Source organism: Gigantopelta aegis, chromosome 8 (assembly GCF_016097555.1).
Source record: "Gigantopelta aegis isolate Gae_Host chromosome 8, Gae_host_genome, whole genome shotgun sequence".
Lineage (NCBI taxonomy): Eukaryota > Metazoa > Mollusca > Gastropoda > Neomphalida > Peltospiridae > Gigantopelta > Gigantopelta aegis.
The window spans coordinates 40,294,569-40,310,260 of record NC_054706.1 but is presented as its reverse complement, the minus strand read 5'-3'; the positions used below and the strand labels follow the sequence as shown (position 1 = coordinate 40,310,260).

General features: G+C 36.9%; 1 protein-coding gene across 2 annotated transcripts in view; it reads left to right on the top strand.

Moving 5' to 3' along the window:
- The window catches only part of LOC121380087, a 59,669-nt gene that overhangs the window by 20,239 nt on the left and 23,738 nt on the right, over positions 1 to 15,692 (top strand). The window contains exon 2 of one of the 2 annotated variants that reach the window (XM_041508838.1): positions 11,880 to 12,010. In XM_041508838.1, coding sequence (XP_041364772.1) covers positions 11,911 to 12,010 — 100 coding nt within the window. In that variant the 5' untranslated portion in view covers positions 11,880 to 11,910. Of the gene's footprint in view, positions 1 to 11,879; positions 12,038 to 15,692 lie in introns of both variants that reach the window. The other variant, XM_041508837.1, reaches the window with a different exon arrangement.

The following is a 15,692-nucleotide window of genomic DNA, read 5'->3' as shown; positions in this document are numbered from 1 at the left end:
AAACATTTTAAATAAAACGAAGTAATATAGTTCCTCAAAACAGTGGGGGCAATTGTTTTTAGCAATTTCATAGGAGGCGTATCCATGTAGCTTCTGCGTTATTCAGTATGCATTTATTTATTCATTACTCGCATGGACGACATTGCCAGTGTAGATACACATAAACTTGTTTAGGCATACTACATGTAGTTGTCAACTGTAAACTGTTGTCCTAGACTGCAAACAAAATGCGACCACGTCTCACGAACATTGAATATAGGAAAGTCAAACCAACACGATGAAGCTGAAACACATGTGGATGAACAGTAAATACACTCATGAAGGGTCTATGCATGTTCTGGTCAAGAGTTGTAAGATAATAAGAAGGTGTTTGAAGTGAGTTTGTAATGGGGCAAGAGTTGTAAGATAATAAGAAGGTGTTTGAAGTGAGTTTGTAATGAGTCAAGAGTTGTAAGATAATAAGAAGGTGTCTGAAGTGAATTTGTAATGGGGCAAGAGTTGTAAGATAATAAGAAGGTGTTTGAAGTGAGTTTGTAATGAGTCAAGAGTTGTAAGATAATAAGAAGGTGTCTGAAGTGAGTTTGTAATGGGGCAAGAGTTGTAAGATAATAAGAAGGTGTTTGAAGTGAGTTTGTAATGGGGCAAGAGTTGTAAGATAATAAGAAGGTGTTTGAAGTGAGTTTGTAATGGGGCAAGAGTTGTAAGATAATAAGAAGGTGTTTGAAGTGAGTTTGTAATGAGTCAAGAGTTGTAAGATAATAAGAAGGTGTCTGAAGTGAGTTTGTAATGGGGCAAGAGTTGTAAGATAATAAGAAGGTGTTTGAAGTGAGTTTGTAATGAGTCAAGAGTTGTAAGATAATAAGAAGGTGTCTGAAGTGAGTTTGTAATGAGTCAAGAGTTGTAAGATAATAAGAAGGTGTCTGAAGTGAGTTTGTAATGGGGCAAGAGTTGTAAGATAATAAGAAGGTGTTTGAAGTGAGTTTGTAATGAGTCAAGAGTTGTAAGATAATAAGAAGGTGTCTGAAGTGAGTTTGTAATGGGTCAAGAGTTGTAAGATAATAAGAAGGTGTTTGAAGTGAGTTTGTAATGAGTCAAGGGTTGTAAGATAATAAGAAGGTGTCTGAAGTGAGTTTGTAATGAGTCAAGAGTTGTAAGATAATAAGAAGGTGTTTGAAGTGAGTTTGTAATGAGTCAAGAGTTGTAAGATAATAAGAAGGTGTCTGAAGTGAGTTTGTAATGAGTCAAGAGTTGTAAGATAACAAGAAGGTGTTTGAAGTGAGTTTGTAATGGGGCAAGAGTTGAAAGATAATAAGAAGGTGTTTGAAGTGAGTTTGTAATGAGTCAAGAGTTGTAAGATAATAAGAAGGTAGCTGAAGTGAGTTTGTAATGAAGGTGTCAAGAGTTGTAAGATAATAAGAAGGTGTTTGAAGTGAGTTTGTAATGGGGCAAGAGTTGTAAGATAATAAGAAGGTGTCTGAAGTGAGTTTGTAATGAGTCAAGAGTTGTAAGATAATAAGAAGGTGTTTGAAGTGAGTTTGTAATGAGTCAAGAGTTGTAAGATAATAAGAAGGTGTCTGAAGTGAGTTTGTAATGAGTCAAGAGTTGTAAGATAATAAGAAGGTGTCTGAAGTGAGTTTGTAATGGGTCAAGAGTTGTAAGATAATAAGAAGGTGTTTGAAGTGAGTTTGTAATGGGGCAAGAGTTGTAAGATAATAAGAAGGTGTTGAAGTGAGTTTGTAATGAGTCAAGAGTTGTAAGATAATAAGAAGGTGTTTGAAGTGAGTTTGTAATGAGTCAAGAGTTGTAAGATAATAAGAAGGTGTCTGAAGTGAGTTTGTAATGGGTCAAGAGTTGTAAGATAATAAGAAGGTCAAGAGTTGAAGTGAGTTTGTAATGAGTCAAGAGTTGTAAGATAATAAGAAGGTGTTTGAAGTGAGTTTGTAATGAGTCAAGAGTTGTAAGATAATAAGAAGGTGTCTGAAGTGAGTTTGTAATGTCAAGAGTTGTAAGATAATAAGAAGGTGTTTGAAGTGAGTTTGTAATGAGTCAAGAGTTGTAAGATAATAAGAAGGTGTTTGAAGTGAGTTTGTAATGGGGCAAGAGTTGTAAGATAATAAGAAGGTGTTTGAAGTGAGTTTGTAATGAGTCAAGAGTTGTAAGATAATAAGAAGGTGTTTGAAGTGAGTTTGTAATGGGGCAAGAGTTGTAAGATAATAAGAAGGTTGTAAGATTGAATGAAGTTTGTAATGACAAGGTGGTCAAGAGTTGTAAGATAATAAGAAGGTGTTTGAAGTGAGTTTGTAATGGGTCAAGAGTTGTAAGATAATAAGAAGGTGTTTGAAGTGAGTTTGTAATGAGTCAAGAGTTGTAAGATAATAAGAAGGTGTCTGAAGTGAGTTTGTAATGGGGCAATTTTGTAAGATAATAAGAAGGTGTTTGAAGTGAGTTTGTAATGAGTCAAGAGTTGTAAGATAATAAGAAGGTGTCTGAAGTGAGTTTGTAATGAGTCAAGAGTTGTAAGATAATAAGAAGGTGTGAAGTGTATTTGTAATGAGTCAAGAGTTGTAAGATAATAAGAAGGTGTTTGAAGTGAGTTTGTCAAGAGTTGTAAGATAAGATAAGAAGGTGTTTGAAGTGAGTTTGTAATGAGGCAAGAGTTGTAAGATAATAAGAAGGTGTTTGAAGTGAGTCAAGAGTTGTAAGATAATAAGAAGGTGTCAAGAGTTGTAAGATAATAAGAAGGTGTCTGAAGTGAGTTTGTAATGAGGTCAAGAGTTGTAAGATAATAAGAAGGTGTCCCTGAAGTGAGTCAAGAGTTTGTAATGGTGTTTGGTCAAGAGTTGTAATGGGGCAAGAGTTGATAATAAGAAGGTGTTTGAAGTGAGTTTGTAATGAGTCAAGAGTTGTAAGATAATAAGAAGGTGTTTGAAGTGAGTTTGTAATGGGTCAAGAGTTGTAAGATAATAAGAAGAAGTGTGTTGAAGTGTAAGTGAAGTGAGTTTGTAATGAGGCAAGAGTTGTAAGATAATAAGAAGGTGTTTGAAGTGGTTTGTCAAGAGTTGTAAGATAATGAAGTGAAGTGAGTTTGTAATGGGTCAAGAGTTGTAAGATAATAAGAAGGTGTTTGAAGTGAGTTTGTAATGGGTCAAGAGTTGTAAGATAATAAGAAGGTGTCTGAAGTGAGTTTGTAATGAGTCAAGAGTTGTAAGATAATAAGAAGTTGAAGTGTTTGTAATGTGTCAAGAGTTGTAAGATAATAAGAAGGTGTTTGAAGTGAGTTTGTAATGAGTCAAGAGTTGTAAGATAATAAGAAGGTGTTTGAAGTGTTTGAAGGGGCAAGAGTTTGTAATAAGAAGGTCAAGTGAGTTTGTAAGATCAAAGTTAAGAAGGTGTCTGAAGTGAGTTTGTAATGGGGCAAGAGTTGTAAGATAATAAGAAGGTGTTTGAAGTGAGTTTTAATGAGTCAAGAGTTGTAAGATAATAGTTGTAAGATAATAAGGTCAAAGTTGTAAGTGAAGTGAATTTGTAATGTCAAGAGTTGTAAGATAATAAGAAGGTGTCTGAAGTGAATTTGTATGGGTCAAGAGTTGTAAGATAATAAGAAGGTGTTTGAAGTGAGTTTGTAATGGGTCAAGAGTTGTAAGATAATAAGAAGGTGTTTGAAGTGAGTTTGTAATTTGTAATAAGAAGCAGTGAGAGTTGTAAGATAATAAGAAGGTGTCTGAAGTGAGTCAAGAGTTGTAAGATAATAAGAAGGTGTTTGAAGTGAGTTTGTAATGAGTCAAGAGTTGTAAGATAATAAGAAGGTGTTTGAAGTGAGTTTGTAATGAGTCAAGAGTTGTGATAATAAGAAATGTTTGTCAAGAGTTGTAAGTTGTAAGAAGGTGTCTGAAATAAGAAGTTTGTGTCTGAAGTGAGTTTGTAATGAGTCAAGAGTTGTAAGATAATAAGAAGGTGTTTGAAGTGAGTTTGTAATGGGTCAAGAGTTGTAAGATAAGAATAGTGAGTTTGTAAGAAGTTGTAAGTGTTTGAAGTGAGTTTGTAATGGGTCAAGAGTTGTAAGATAATAAGAAGGTGTTTGAAGTGAGTTTGTAATGGGTCAAGAGTTGTAAGATAATAAGAAGGTGTTTGAAGTGAGTTTGTAATGAGTCAAGAGTTGTAAGATAATAAGAAGGTGTCTGAAGTGAATTTGTAATGAGGCAAGAGTTGTAAGATAATAAGAAGGTGTTTGAAGTGAGTTTGTAATGAGTCAAGAGTTGTAAGATAATAAGAAGGTGTTTGAAGTGAGTTTGTAATTGTCAAGAGTTGTAAGATAATAAAAGAAGGTGTCTGAAGTGTATTTGTAATAGATCAAGAGTTGTAAGATAATAAGAAGGTGTGTTTGAAGTGAGTTTGTAATGGCAAGAGTTGTAAGATAATAAGAAGGTGTTAATGAAGTGAGTTTGTAATGGGTCAAGAGTTGTAAGATAATAAGAAGGTGTTTGAAGTGAGTTTGTAATGAGTCAAGAGTTGTAAGATAATAAGAAGGTGTCTGAAGTGAATTTGTAATGGGTCATAATCTGAAGAAGGTGTCTGAAGTGAGTTTGTAATGAGGGCAAGAGTTGTAATAAGATGAAGTGAGTTTGTAATGAGTCAAGAGTTGTAAGATAATAAGAAGGTGTTTGAAGTGAATTTGTAATGGGGCAAGAGTTGTAAGATAATAAGAAGGTGTTTGAAGTGAGTTTGTAATGAGTCAAGAGTTGTAAGATAATAAGAAGGTGTCTGAAGTGAATTTGTAATGGGGCAAGAGTTGTAAGATAATAAGAAGGTGTTTGAAGTGAGTTTGTAAACACAAGAGAAATAAGAAGGTTTTGAAGTGAGTTTGTAATGGGGCAAGAGTTGTAAGAGTCAAGAGGAGTTGTAAGATAATAAGATAATAAGAAGGTGTCTGAAGTGAGTTTGTAATGGTCAAGAGTTGTAAGATAATAAGAAGGTGTCTGAAAGATTTGTAATGAGTCAATAGTTGTAAGATAATAAGAAGGTGTTTGAAGTGAGTTTGTAATGAGTCAAGAGTTGTAAGATAATAAGAAGGTGAAGTGAGTTTGTACCAGTCCAAAGTGATTTGTTAATGAGTTTGTAATCCTCGTCAAGAGTTGTAAGATAATAAGAAGGTGCCTGAAGGTGTTGAAGTTTGTAATGGGTCAAGAGTTGTAAGATAATAAGAAGGTGTTGAAGCGGTTTGTATTTCTCAAGAGTTGTCAGATATAGACGGTGTTGAAGTGAGAGTCAAGAGTTGTAAGATAATAAGAAGGTGTTTGAAGTGTTTGTATTTGTAATAAGAAGGCCTCCAAGAGTTTGTAATGAGTCAAGAATAAGATAATAAGAAGGTTACTGAACAAGTTTGACCTGAGTGTAAGATAATTGTCTAAGTGAGTTTGTAATCGCAAGAGTTGTAAGATAATAAGAAGGTGTTTGAAGTGAGTTTGTAATGAGTCAAGAGTTGTAAGATAATAAGAAGGTGTTCTGAAGTGAGTTTGTTTGTAATGTAGATCAAGAGTTGTAAGATAATAAGAAGGTGTTTGAAGTGAGTTTGTAATGAGTCAAGAGTTGTAAGATAATAAGAAGGTGTCTGAAGTGAGTTTGTAATGGGGCAAGAGTTGTAAGATAATAAGAAGGTGTTTGAAGTGAGTTTGTAATGAGTCAAGAGTTGTAAGATAATAAGAAGGTGTTTGAAGTGAGTTTGTAATGGGGCAAGAGTTGTAAGATAATAAGAAGGTGTTTGAAGTGAGTTTGTAATTGCAAGAGTTAATGGAGTTTGTTCAAGAGTTGTAAGATAATAAGAAGGACTGAAGTGAGTTTGTAGATAATAAGAAGGTGTCTGAAGTGAGTTTGTAATGGGGCAAGAGTTGTAAGATAATAAGAAGGTAATGCTTTGAAGTGAGTTTGTGCAAAGTTGTAAGATAATAAGAAGGTGTAGTGAGTTTGTAATTAGTCAAGAGTTGTAAGATAATAAGAAGGTGTTTGAAGTGAGTTTGTAATGAGTCAAGAGTTGTAAGATAATAAGAAGGTGTTTGAAGTTTTGTGCAAGAGTTGTAAGATAATAAGAAGGTGTATGAAGTGAGTTTGTAAGAGTCAAGAGTTGTAAGATAATAAGAAGGTGTTGAAGTGAGTTTGTTTGGCAAAGTTGTAAGGGAAGGTGTTTGAAGTGGGTTTGGCATGTGCAAGAGTTGTAAGATAATAAGAAGGTGTTTGAAGTGAGTTTGTAATGAGTCAAGAGTTGTAAGATAATAAGAAGGTGTTTGAAGTGAGTTTGTAATGAGTCAAGAGTTGTAAGATAATAAGAAGGTGTTTGAAGTCCCTTTGAAGTCAAGAGTTGTATGATAATAAGAAGGTGTTTGAAGTGAGTTTGTAATGAGTCAAGAGTTGTAAGATAATAAGAAGGTGTTTGAAGTGAGTTTGTAATGGGGCAAGAGTTGTAAGATAATAAGAAGGTGTTTGAAGTGAGTTTGTAATGAGTCAAGAGTTGTAAGATAATAAGAAGGTGTTTGAAGTGAATTTGTAATGAGTCAAGAGTTGTAAGATAATGAGAAGGTGTTTGGAATGAGTTTGTGATGGGGCAAGAGTTGTAAGATAATAAGAAGGTGTTTGAAGTGAGTTTGTAATGGGGCAAGAGTTGTAAGATAATAAGAAGGTGTTTGAAGTGAGTTTGTAATGAGTCAAGAGTTGTAAGATAATAAGAAGGTGTCTGAAGTGAGTTTGTAATGGGTCAAGAGTTGTAAGATAATAAGAAGGTGTTTGAAGTGAGTTTGTAATGAGTCAAGAGTTGTAAGATAATAAGAAGGTGTCTGAAGTGAATTTGTAATGGGGCAAGAGTTGTAAGATAATAAGAAGGTGTTTGAAGTGAGTTTGTAATGAGTCAAGAGTTGTAAGATAATAAGAAGGTGTCTGAAGTGAATTTGTAATGGGGCAAGAGTTGTAAGATAATAAGAAGGTGTTTGAAGTGAGTTTGTAATGAGTCAAGAGTTGTAAGATAATAAGAAGGTGTCTGAAGTGAATTTGTAATGAGTCAAGAGTTGTAAGATAATAAGAAGGTGTCTGAAGTGAGTTTGTAATGAGTCAAGAGTTGTAAGATAATAAGAAGGTGTCTGAAGTGAGTTTGTAATGAGTCAAGAGTTGTAAGATAATAAGAAGGTGTTTGAAGTGAGTTTGTAATGGGGCAAGAGTTGAAAGATAATAAGAAGGTAGCTGAAGTGAGTTTGTAATGTGTCAAGAGTTGTAAGATAATAAGAAGGTGTCTGAAGTGAGTTTGTAATGTGTCAAGAGTTGTAAGATAATAAGAAGGTGTCTGAAGTGAGTTTGTAATGGGGCAAGAGTTGTAAGATAATAAGAAGGTGTTTGAAGTGAGTTTGTAATGAGTCAAGAGTTGTAAGATAATAAGAAGGTGTCTGAAGTGAGTTTGTAATGAGTCAAGAGTTGTAAGATAATAAGAAGGTGTTTGAAGTGAATTTGTAATGGGGCAAGAGTTGTAAGATAATAAGAAGGTGTTTGAAGTGAGTTTGTAATGAGTCAAGAGTTGTAAGATAATAAGAAGGTAGCTGAAGTGAGTTTGTAATATGTCAAGTGTTGAAAGATAATAAGAAGGTGTCTGAAGTGAGTTTGTAATGTGTCAAGTGTTGTAAGATAATAAGAAGGTGTCTGAAGTGAGTTTGTAATGGGGCAAGAGTTGTAAGATAATAAGAAGGTGTTTGAAGTGAGTTTGTAATGAGTCAAGGGTTGTAAGATAATAAGAAGGTGTCTGAAGTGAGTTTGTAATGAGTCAAGAGTTGTAAGATAATAAGAAGGTGTTTGAAGTGAGTTTGTAATGAGTCAAGAGTTGTAAGATAATAAGAAGGTGTCTGAAGTGAATTTGTAATGGGGCAAGAGTTGTAAGATAATAAGAAGGTGTTTGAAGTGAGTTTGTAATGAGTCAAGAGTTGTAAGATAATAAGAAGGTGTTTGAAGTGAGTTTGTAATGGGGCAAGAGTTGTAAGATAATAAGAAGGTGTCTGAAGTGAGTTTGTAATGAGTCAAGAGTTGTAAGATAATAAGAAGGTAGCTGAAGTGAGTTTGTAATATGTCAAGTGTTGGAAGATAATAAGAAGGTGTCTGAAGTGAATTTGTTATGGGGAAAGAGTTGTAAGATAATAAGAAGGTGTTTGAAGTGAGTTTGTAATGGGGCAAGAGTTGTAAGATAATAAGAAGGTGTTTGAAGTGAGTTTGTAATGAGTCAAGAGTTGTAAGATAATAAGAAGGTGTCTGAAGTGAATTTGTAATGGGGCAAGAGTTGTAAGATAATAAGAAGGTGTTTGAAGTGAGTTTGTAATGAGTCAAGAGTTGTAAGATAATAAGAAGGTGTTTGAAGTGAGTTTGTAATGGGGCAAGAGTTGTAAGATAATAAGAAGGTGTTTGAAGTGAGTTTGTAATGAGTCAAGAGTTGTAAGATAATAAGAAGGTGTCTGAAGTGAGTTTGTAATGGGTCAAGAGTTGTAAGATAATAAGAAGGTGTTTGAAGTGAGTTTGTAATGAGTCAAGAGTTGTAAGATAATAAGAAGGTAGCTGAAGTGAGTTTGTAATGTGTCAAGAGTTGTAAGATCTTAAGAAGGTGTCTGAAGTGAGTTTGTAATGAGTCAAGAGTTGTAAGATAATAAGAAGGTGTCTGAAGTGAATTTGTAATGGGGCAAGAGTTGTAAGATAATAAGAAGGTGTTTGAAGTGAGTTTGTAATGAGTCAAGAGTTGTAAGATAATAAGAAGGTGTCTGAAGTGAATTTGTAATGGGGCAAGAGTTGTAAGATAATAAGAAGGTGTTTGAAGTGAGTTTGTAATGAGTCAAGAGTTGTAAGATAATAAGAAGGTGTTTGAAGTGAATTTGTAATGAGTCAAGAGTTGTAAGATAATAAGAAGGTGTTTGAAGTGAGTTTGTAATGAGTCAAGAGTTGTAAGATAATAAGAAGGTGTTTGAAGTGAGTTTGTAATGGGGCAAGAGTTGTAAGATAATAAGAAGGTGTTTGAAGTGAGTTTGTAATGAGTCAAGAGTTGTAAGATAATAAGAAGGTGTCTGAAGTGAATTTGTAATGGGGCAAGAGTTGTAAGATAATAAGAAGGTGTTTGAAGTGAGTTTGTAATGAGTCAAGAGTTGTAAGATAATAAGAAGGTGTCTGAAGTGAATTTGTAATGGGGCAAGAGTTGTAAGATAATAAGAAGGTGTTTGAAGTGAGTTTGTAATGAGTCAAGAGTTGTAAGATAATAAGAAGGTGTCTGAAGTGAATTTGTAATGGAGCAAGAGTTATAAGATAATAAGAAGGTGTTTGAAATGAATTTGTAATGGGGCAAGAGTTGAAAGATAATAAGAAGGTGTCTGAAGTGAGTTTGTAATGAGTCAAGAGTTGTAAGATAATAAGAAGGTAGCTGAAGTGAGTTTGTAATATGTCAAGTGTTGGAAGATAATAAGAAGGTGTCTGAAGTGAGTTTGTAATGTGTCAAGTGTTGTAAGATAATAAGAAGGTGTCTGAAGTGAGTTTGTAATGGGGCAAGAGTTGTAAGATAATAAGAAGGTGTTTGAAGTGAGTTTATAATGGGGCAAGAGTTGTAAGATAATAAGAAGGTGTTTGAAGTGAGTTTGTAATGAGTCAAGAGTTGTAAGATAATAAGAAGGTAGCTGAAGTGAGTTTGTAATGTGTCAAGAGTTGTAAGATCTTAAGAAGGTGTCTGAAGTGAGTTTGTAATGGGTCAAGAGTTGTAAGATAATAAGAAGGTGTCTGAAGTGAGTTTGTAATGAGTCAAGAGTTGTAAGATAATAAGAAGGTGTTTGAAGTGAGTTTGTAATGGGGCAAGAGTTGTAAGATAATAAGAAGGTGTTTGAAGTGAGTTTGTAATGAGTCAAGAGTTGTAAGATAATAAGAAGGTGTAATGGGGCAAGAGTTGTAAGATAATGAAGTGAAGTGAGTTTGTAATGAGTCAAGAGTTGTAAGATAATAAGAAGGTGTCTGAAGTGAATTTGTAATGGGGCAAGAGTTGTAAGATAATAAGAAGGTGTTTGAAGTGAGTTTGTAATGAGTCAAGAGTTGTAAGATAATAAGAAGGTGTCTGAAGTGAATTTGTAATGGGGCAAGAGTTGTAAGATAATAAGAAGGTGTTTGAAGTGAGTTTGTAATGAGTCAAGAGTTGTAAGATAATAAGAAGGTGTCTGAAGTGAATTTGTAATGGGGCAAGAGTTGTAAGATAATAAGAAGGTGTTTGAAGTGAGTTTGTAATGAGTCAAGAGTTGTAAGATAATAAGAAGGTGTCTGAAGTGAGTTTGTAATGGGGCAAGAGTTGTAAGATAATAAGAAGGTGTTTGAAGTGAGTTTGTAATGAGTCAAGAGTTGTAAGATAATAAGAAGGTGTTTGAAGTGAGTTTGTAATGGGGCAAGAGTTGTAAGATAATAAGAAGGTGTTTGAAGTGAGTTTGTAATGAGTCAAGAGTTGTAAGATAATAAGAAGGTGTTTGAAGTGAGTTTGTAATGAGTCAAGAGTTGTAAGATAATAAGAAGGTGTTTGAAGTGAGTTTGTAATGAGTCAAGAGTTGTAAGATAATAAGAAGGTGTTTGAAGTGAGTTTGTAATGAGTCAAGAGTTGTAAGATAATAAGAAGGTGTTTGAAGTGAGTTTGTAATGGGGCAAGAGTTCAAAGATAATAAGAAGGTAGCTGAAGTGAGTTTGTAATGGGGAAGAGTTGAAAGATAATAAGAAGGTAGCTGAAGTGAGTTTGTGATGACGATAAATGTTGTAAAACCCATCTAAAACTGAATTGAAAAGCAAATGTATGTTAAAGTTTCCTAAACCTCGAAATCTATCATATGTGAAAAGGAGTATTTGTTGTCGTTGTTGTGGATACTGTTGTTGTTTGTTGTTTAGCCTTAGCTTGACTAGCTTTGTATTAGACTTTGCTTCCAACATGGTTCAAGTTGCCTTGTAGACTGATGGTAAAACGATAATTTCCATTGTTGGAATTCGATGTTTAGTTTAAAGAAACATACCCTAGTTTTTAAAAACTAAGGCATATTTTGACTATTAGAGCCGGTTTTTTGAAACTGAAATCATATTTTAGTTAGATTTTATAGTTTAGATTACCCATTTCCGTACATTTGAAGTAGTTTTGATAATCCTGGTGTTTTTAACATCACAAAATGCATTTGTCATATTTTTAAAAACGCACGTGCGTCTGAGAAGAACAGTTATGCAATCGAGTTTTAGTCTATTTTTTAGGGTATTTCACCATTTCAAAGTCAGAGACTAACGTTTCACTCAATTGTAAATTTATCCAAATGTGTTACAGGTTTGTTGCTAGGGTATGTCCCTTTAAGTGATAATTATGGATATGCATACCAGTGCAGCAATGAACATTTACGGAGTAAATGTTAAAAAGGTTGCTTGAGTTGCCTTCATGTTCTGTTCTGGGTATCCATGCGCAAATAGAAATAATTATATCTGGTTCAAGTGGGTTTTATTGGAGAAAACTCACAGTGAAGACATTATTATTTCAGCCTAATTATTTGCTTCTTAACCTAAGCTGATTTCACTGCTAGTGGCTAGTGGCTACAGTTATGTATTATGTAGATTTTATTATCACAGTTGACGGGAAAAGGCGCCTTAGTAACACAATCTACTATTATGCCACTAAAGTTCATAGAGCCACCATTCTTATTTCTGTTTGTAATAAACACAATTCTCAAACTACCTGTTTATTATAAAAACAATATTACATTTTTCACAGTCGAATTATAAAAAGTGAAAAAGAAAAATATTGTTTTTTATTGTTAGTATTTAGTTGAATCTATTATCTGAAAACAGCGATTGATTAAAAAGTTGTTTTTGTTTTGCAGATTATGGCTTTTCATCTTAAACCTCCTTGAAATGGATTTTTGGGGATACTTGGATCACATACGTGTCTGCGTCGTCGATAAACTGAGTCCTGCACTGACTCGCGAGAGCTCTAATGAAGCTAGCCCCGGAGGTACTCCCAGGGAGTCGGATCATGGTGGTGGGTCTCTCTCTCTCTCTCTCTCTCTCTCTCTCTCTCTCTCTCTCTCTCTCTCTCTCTCTCTCTCTCTCTCTCTCTCTCTCTCTCTCTCTCTCTCTCTGACTGACGGACATAGATCTGGCTGTCTCACTTAGAATGTTTTGCTACGTGTGAGTATGTACATGTATGTGAGTTTAATGTGTGTTGTATTTCTGTCTGTGTATATACTGGCACACAATGAAAACGCAAAACAGATATTTTTCAATATTTTGTTGTGATTAATGAAAAATATATTTATTGGACTTAAAATAACAGTTTATGAGAGGAAGCCATTGACTGGTACTTTTGTCTGGGTTTTAATCCTGGTTTTGTTCTCATTACACACAAATAGCAGAAACACACAGAATGGTGTCAAATGTGTTCACTACATGCTCAATCATGCTGCATGCAATGCACGTGAAATGCCAGAATGTGGACACATAAAAGTCACGTAACGGTGTCATATTCCTCGTCACATTAAGAATGCCACGACTTGGAGAAGAACAAAGGGAGCGAGCGTTAGGCATGGTTCAAGGGGGGACTTTGCAAAGCCAAGTTGCTAGGACCTTCAAATCCATCCATGAACTATTGGACGACTTGTTGAACGTCATCAACAGACCGGGAGTGTCCGTGATCGACCTCGACCTGGTCAACATCCTTTTACGACCCCATGCCAAGATCGGCAGATTCGACGACACCACCTCCGTGACCGGTTCAGAACTGCGACGATGACAGCAAGCAACACGATAGGACGTCATGGAAGGCATATCCATCCGATGACGGTCATCTGTCGACTCAGAACGGCTGGAGTTAGATGCAGACGCCTGTACAACGGTAACATCATGCCATCGCGACATCGTGCTGCGATACTACAGTTTGTTCTCCAGAATGATAATCATCCACCAGCCTTTTACCGGAGCATTGTTTTCTCAGATGAGTCCCGTTTCTCTGTCTCCTTTGCCGATGGAAGAGCACGTGTGTACAGGAGACTCCATGAACGGTACGCTGACGGATGTATGAGGGAACGTGATCGGTTTGGCGGCGGTTGTCTGATGGTATGGGGGGCAATCAACTGTGATTTCAGGAGTGATCTAATCATTGTCCACGATGCCCTTACAGCCCAGCGTTATGTTGACGTTATTCTAAGACCATTTCTCCAGCCACCTTTGCGCCGTCTGTTTCAACAAGACAATGCCCGTCCACATACTGCAAGAATTACCTAGGCATTCCTGCAACAAGCCGGTATCACCGTTATGAACTGGCCCGCCGTTTCACCGGATTTGAAACCAACTGAACACATGTGGGATGAGTTAGGACGTCGTGTACGTCACCGCCAGCCACCACCGCGTAACGTCTCTGAGCTTGCACAGGCGTTGCAGGAGGAGTGGAGGAACATTCCTGTGGCTTATTTGAGATGTTTGTGCCAATCTTTTGCCCATCGTCTTCACGCATGCTCACGGGCCAATGGTGGACACACCAGATACTGACCCTGATATGGGGGGGGGGGGGGGGGGGGGGACTTTTCGATTACGAATGCAACTCGATTACTGATGATAACTGGCCATGTTTCCATGTGAATGTATCTCATGAATACCAGTCATTAATGTCATATTACATTATCCATCAATTCATTAATAGTTTGTCGTTTTTTTTTTTTTTGCGTTTTCATTGTGTGTCAGTATATATTACTCTTCAAAAAAGGAATCTTGACATTGGTAAAAATAATGCTATCGGATTATTTTTACAGAATCAATCACACTGTAAAGACAATCAAGTAAGTGAGCGAATGGTGATGCAAAAACACTACAAACACGTTCGATTCGCATAAACGTAGCAATAGTCAACGTTTGTACTGAAACGCAAAAGCGCAATCCTCCTAGAAGCACGTGCATCATGAAGTTCTGTAACTTTGCATGCCAAACCCTTCGTTGGTGGGGCATGAAAGGCCACATCAGCAGTGATTCAAACAGACACTGTAGGTAACGCAATAATGCCAAGATTGACGCCAGCTCAACGCAATAATGTCATTGGAAGATTGCAAGCAGGGACAACTCAACAAGCTGTGGCAAGCACTTCGACGTCTCCAGACAGACCATCTATACTTTATGGACGCGTTACAACATCACTCAAAGTGACAGGCCAAGGTCAGGTCGTCCCAGATTAACCACCGCCGCTCAAGATCGATATGTTAGCGTGTGTCACCTTCGAAATCGAACCACAACAGCAACAACCATTACGACACAAATCCCTGGACTACGTACAATTTCTGACCAGACAATTCGTAATCGGCTGAGGGAGGCAGAGATTTTCCCTAGTAGACCAGTGCGACGTAACGTTTTGAACCCACGTCACTTAGCGGAGCATCTGCAGTGGTGCCAGAAGAGGGTGAGATGGACACGTGCCAGATGGAGGACTGTTTTGTTGTTGGATGAGTCTCGGTTTCCCCTGTCACGTGCTGACAGACGCGCACGTGTCTAAAGACGTCGAGGGGAACGCTATGCTCCAAACAAGTTGACCGTTTTGGTGGTGGCAGTGTCATGGTGTGGGCAGGAATCCATCATGGTGGTAGAGCGGCTCTTGTGCGTGTGGCATGTGCACTGACGGGCATCAGATATTGAGACGAGATCCTGCAGCATCACGTCATTTCGCACGTCAACGGTGGAATGTTTCATGCCAGGTGGAGAACTGTTTTGTTCTGAGATGAGTCTCGTTTTCTTCTGTCACGTTTAAACCCAATAGAACATCTATGGGATGCACTGGATCAGGGTGTCCGCCGCAGGAATCCACCACCCCAGACACTTCCGCAACGTCTTACGGCACTGCAGCATAAGTGTCAGAACATTCCACAACGTGATGTGCAACGTTTAATTGCCTCCATGTGTCGCCGTTGTCAAGATGCCATCAGGGCTCGTGGTAGTCATAACCGATACTGATATTTTGCCCACCTTTATGTCACACATATGCCTGTTTACATGTTTCAGGTGGATTTCCAGAGATACTGTTTCGAACATGTACAGAGTAATCCCCTTCCCATGGCGTCTTGATCTTTGGTTGCTTGTATCATGTCTACAAGTGTTTCATTTTTTTCAATATGCTAAAATTGTGACGACTAATGACAAATTATTTATTTGATGTCTCAAGAACAGAAAGCACAAAACAAAAAACCTTTGCTTGGAAACTAGTCTACTACCCAGATGGAGAAAGTCATGCACCCCCAAAAATGATGTTCACACATGTAGTAGAAGCGTCAGTAACTGGTGTAGCCACCATTAGCATTCACACATTCTTGACAACGTTGGCGCATGCTGTTAACCAGGCGTTGGAAATAACGTTGAGGAATCGCTTGCCATTCTGCAACTAATTGCTGAGCCAGTTGCTGGAGGTTGACGGCAGGGACGTGATGTGATCGAACTCGCCGCCCTAGTTCATCCCACGCATGCTCAATGGGTGACAAGTCTGGTGAATATGCAGGCCATCCATGTGCTGAACGTTCTGCTGCTGCAGGAAGTCGGTCACCACCCTGGCACGATGAGGTCTTGCGTTGTCGTCCTGGAACCAAGCTCCTGGTCCAGTCCGCTGCAGAAGTGGAATTACAAAAGGTTGAACAATCTCGTTGAGATAACGCTGACCAGTCAAA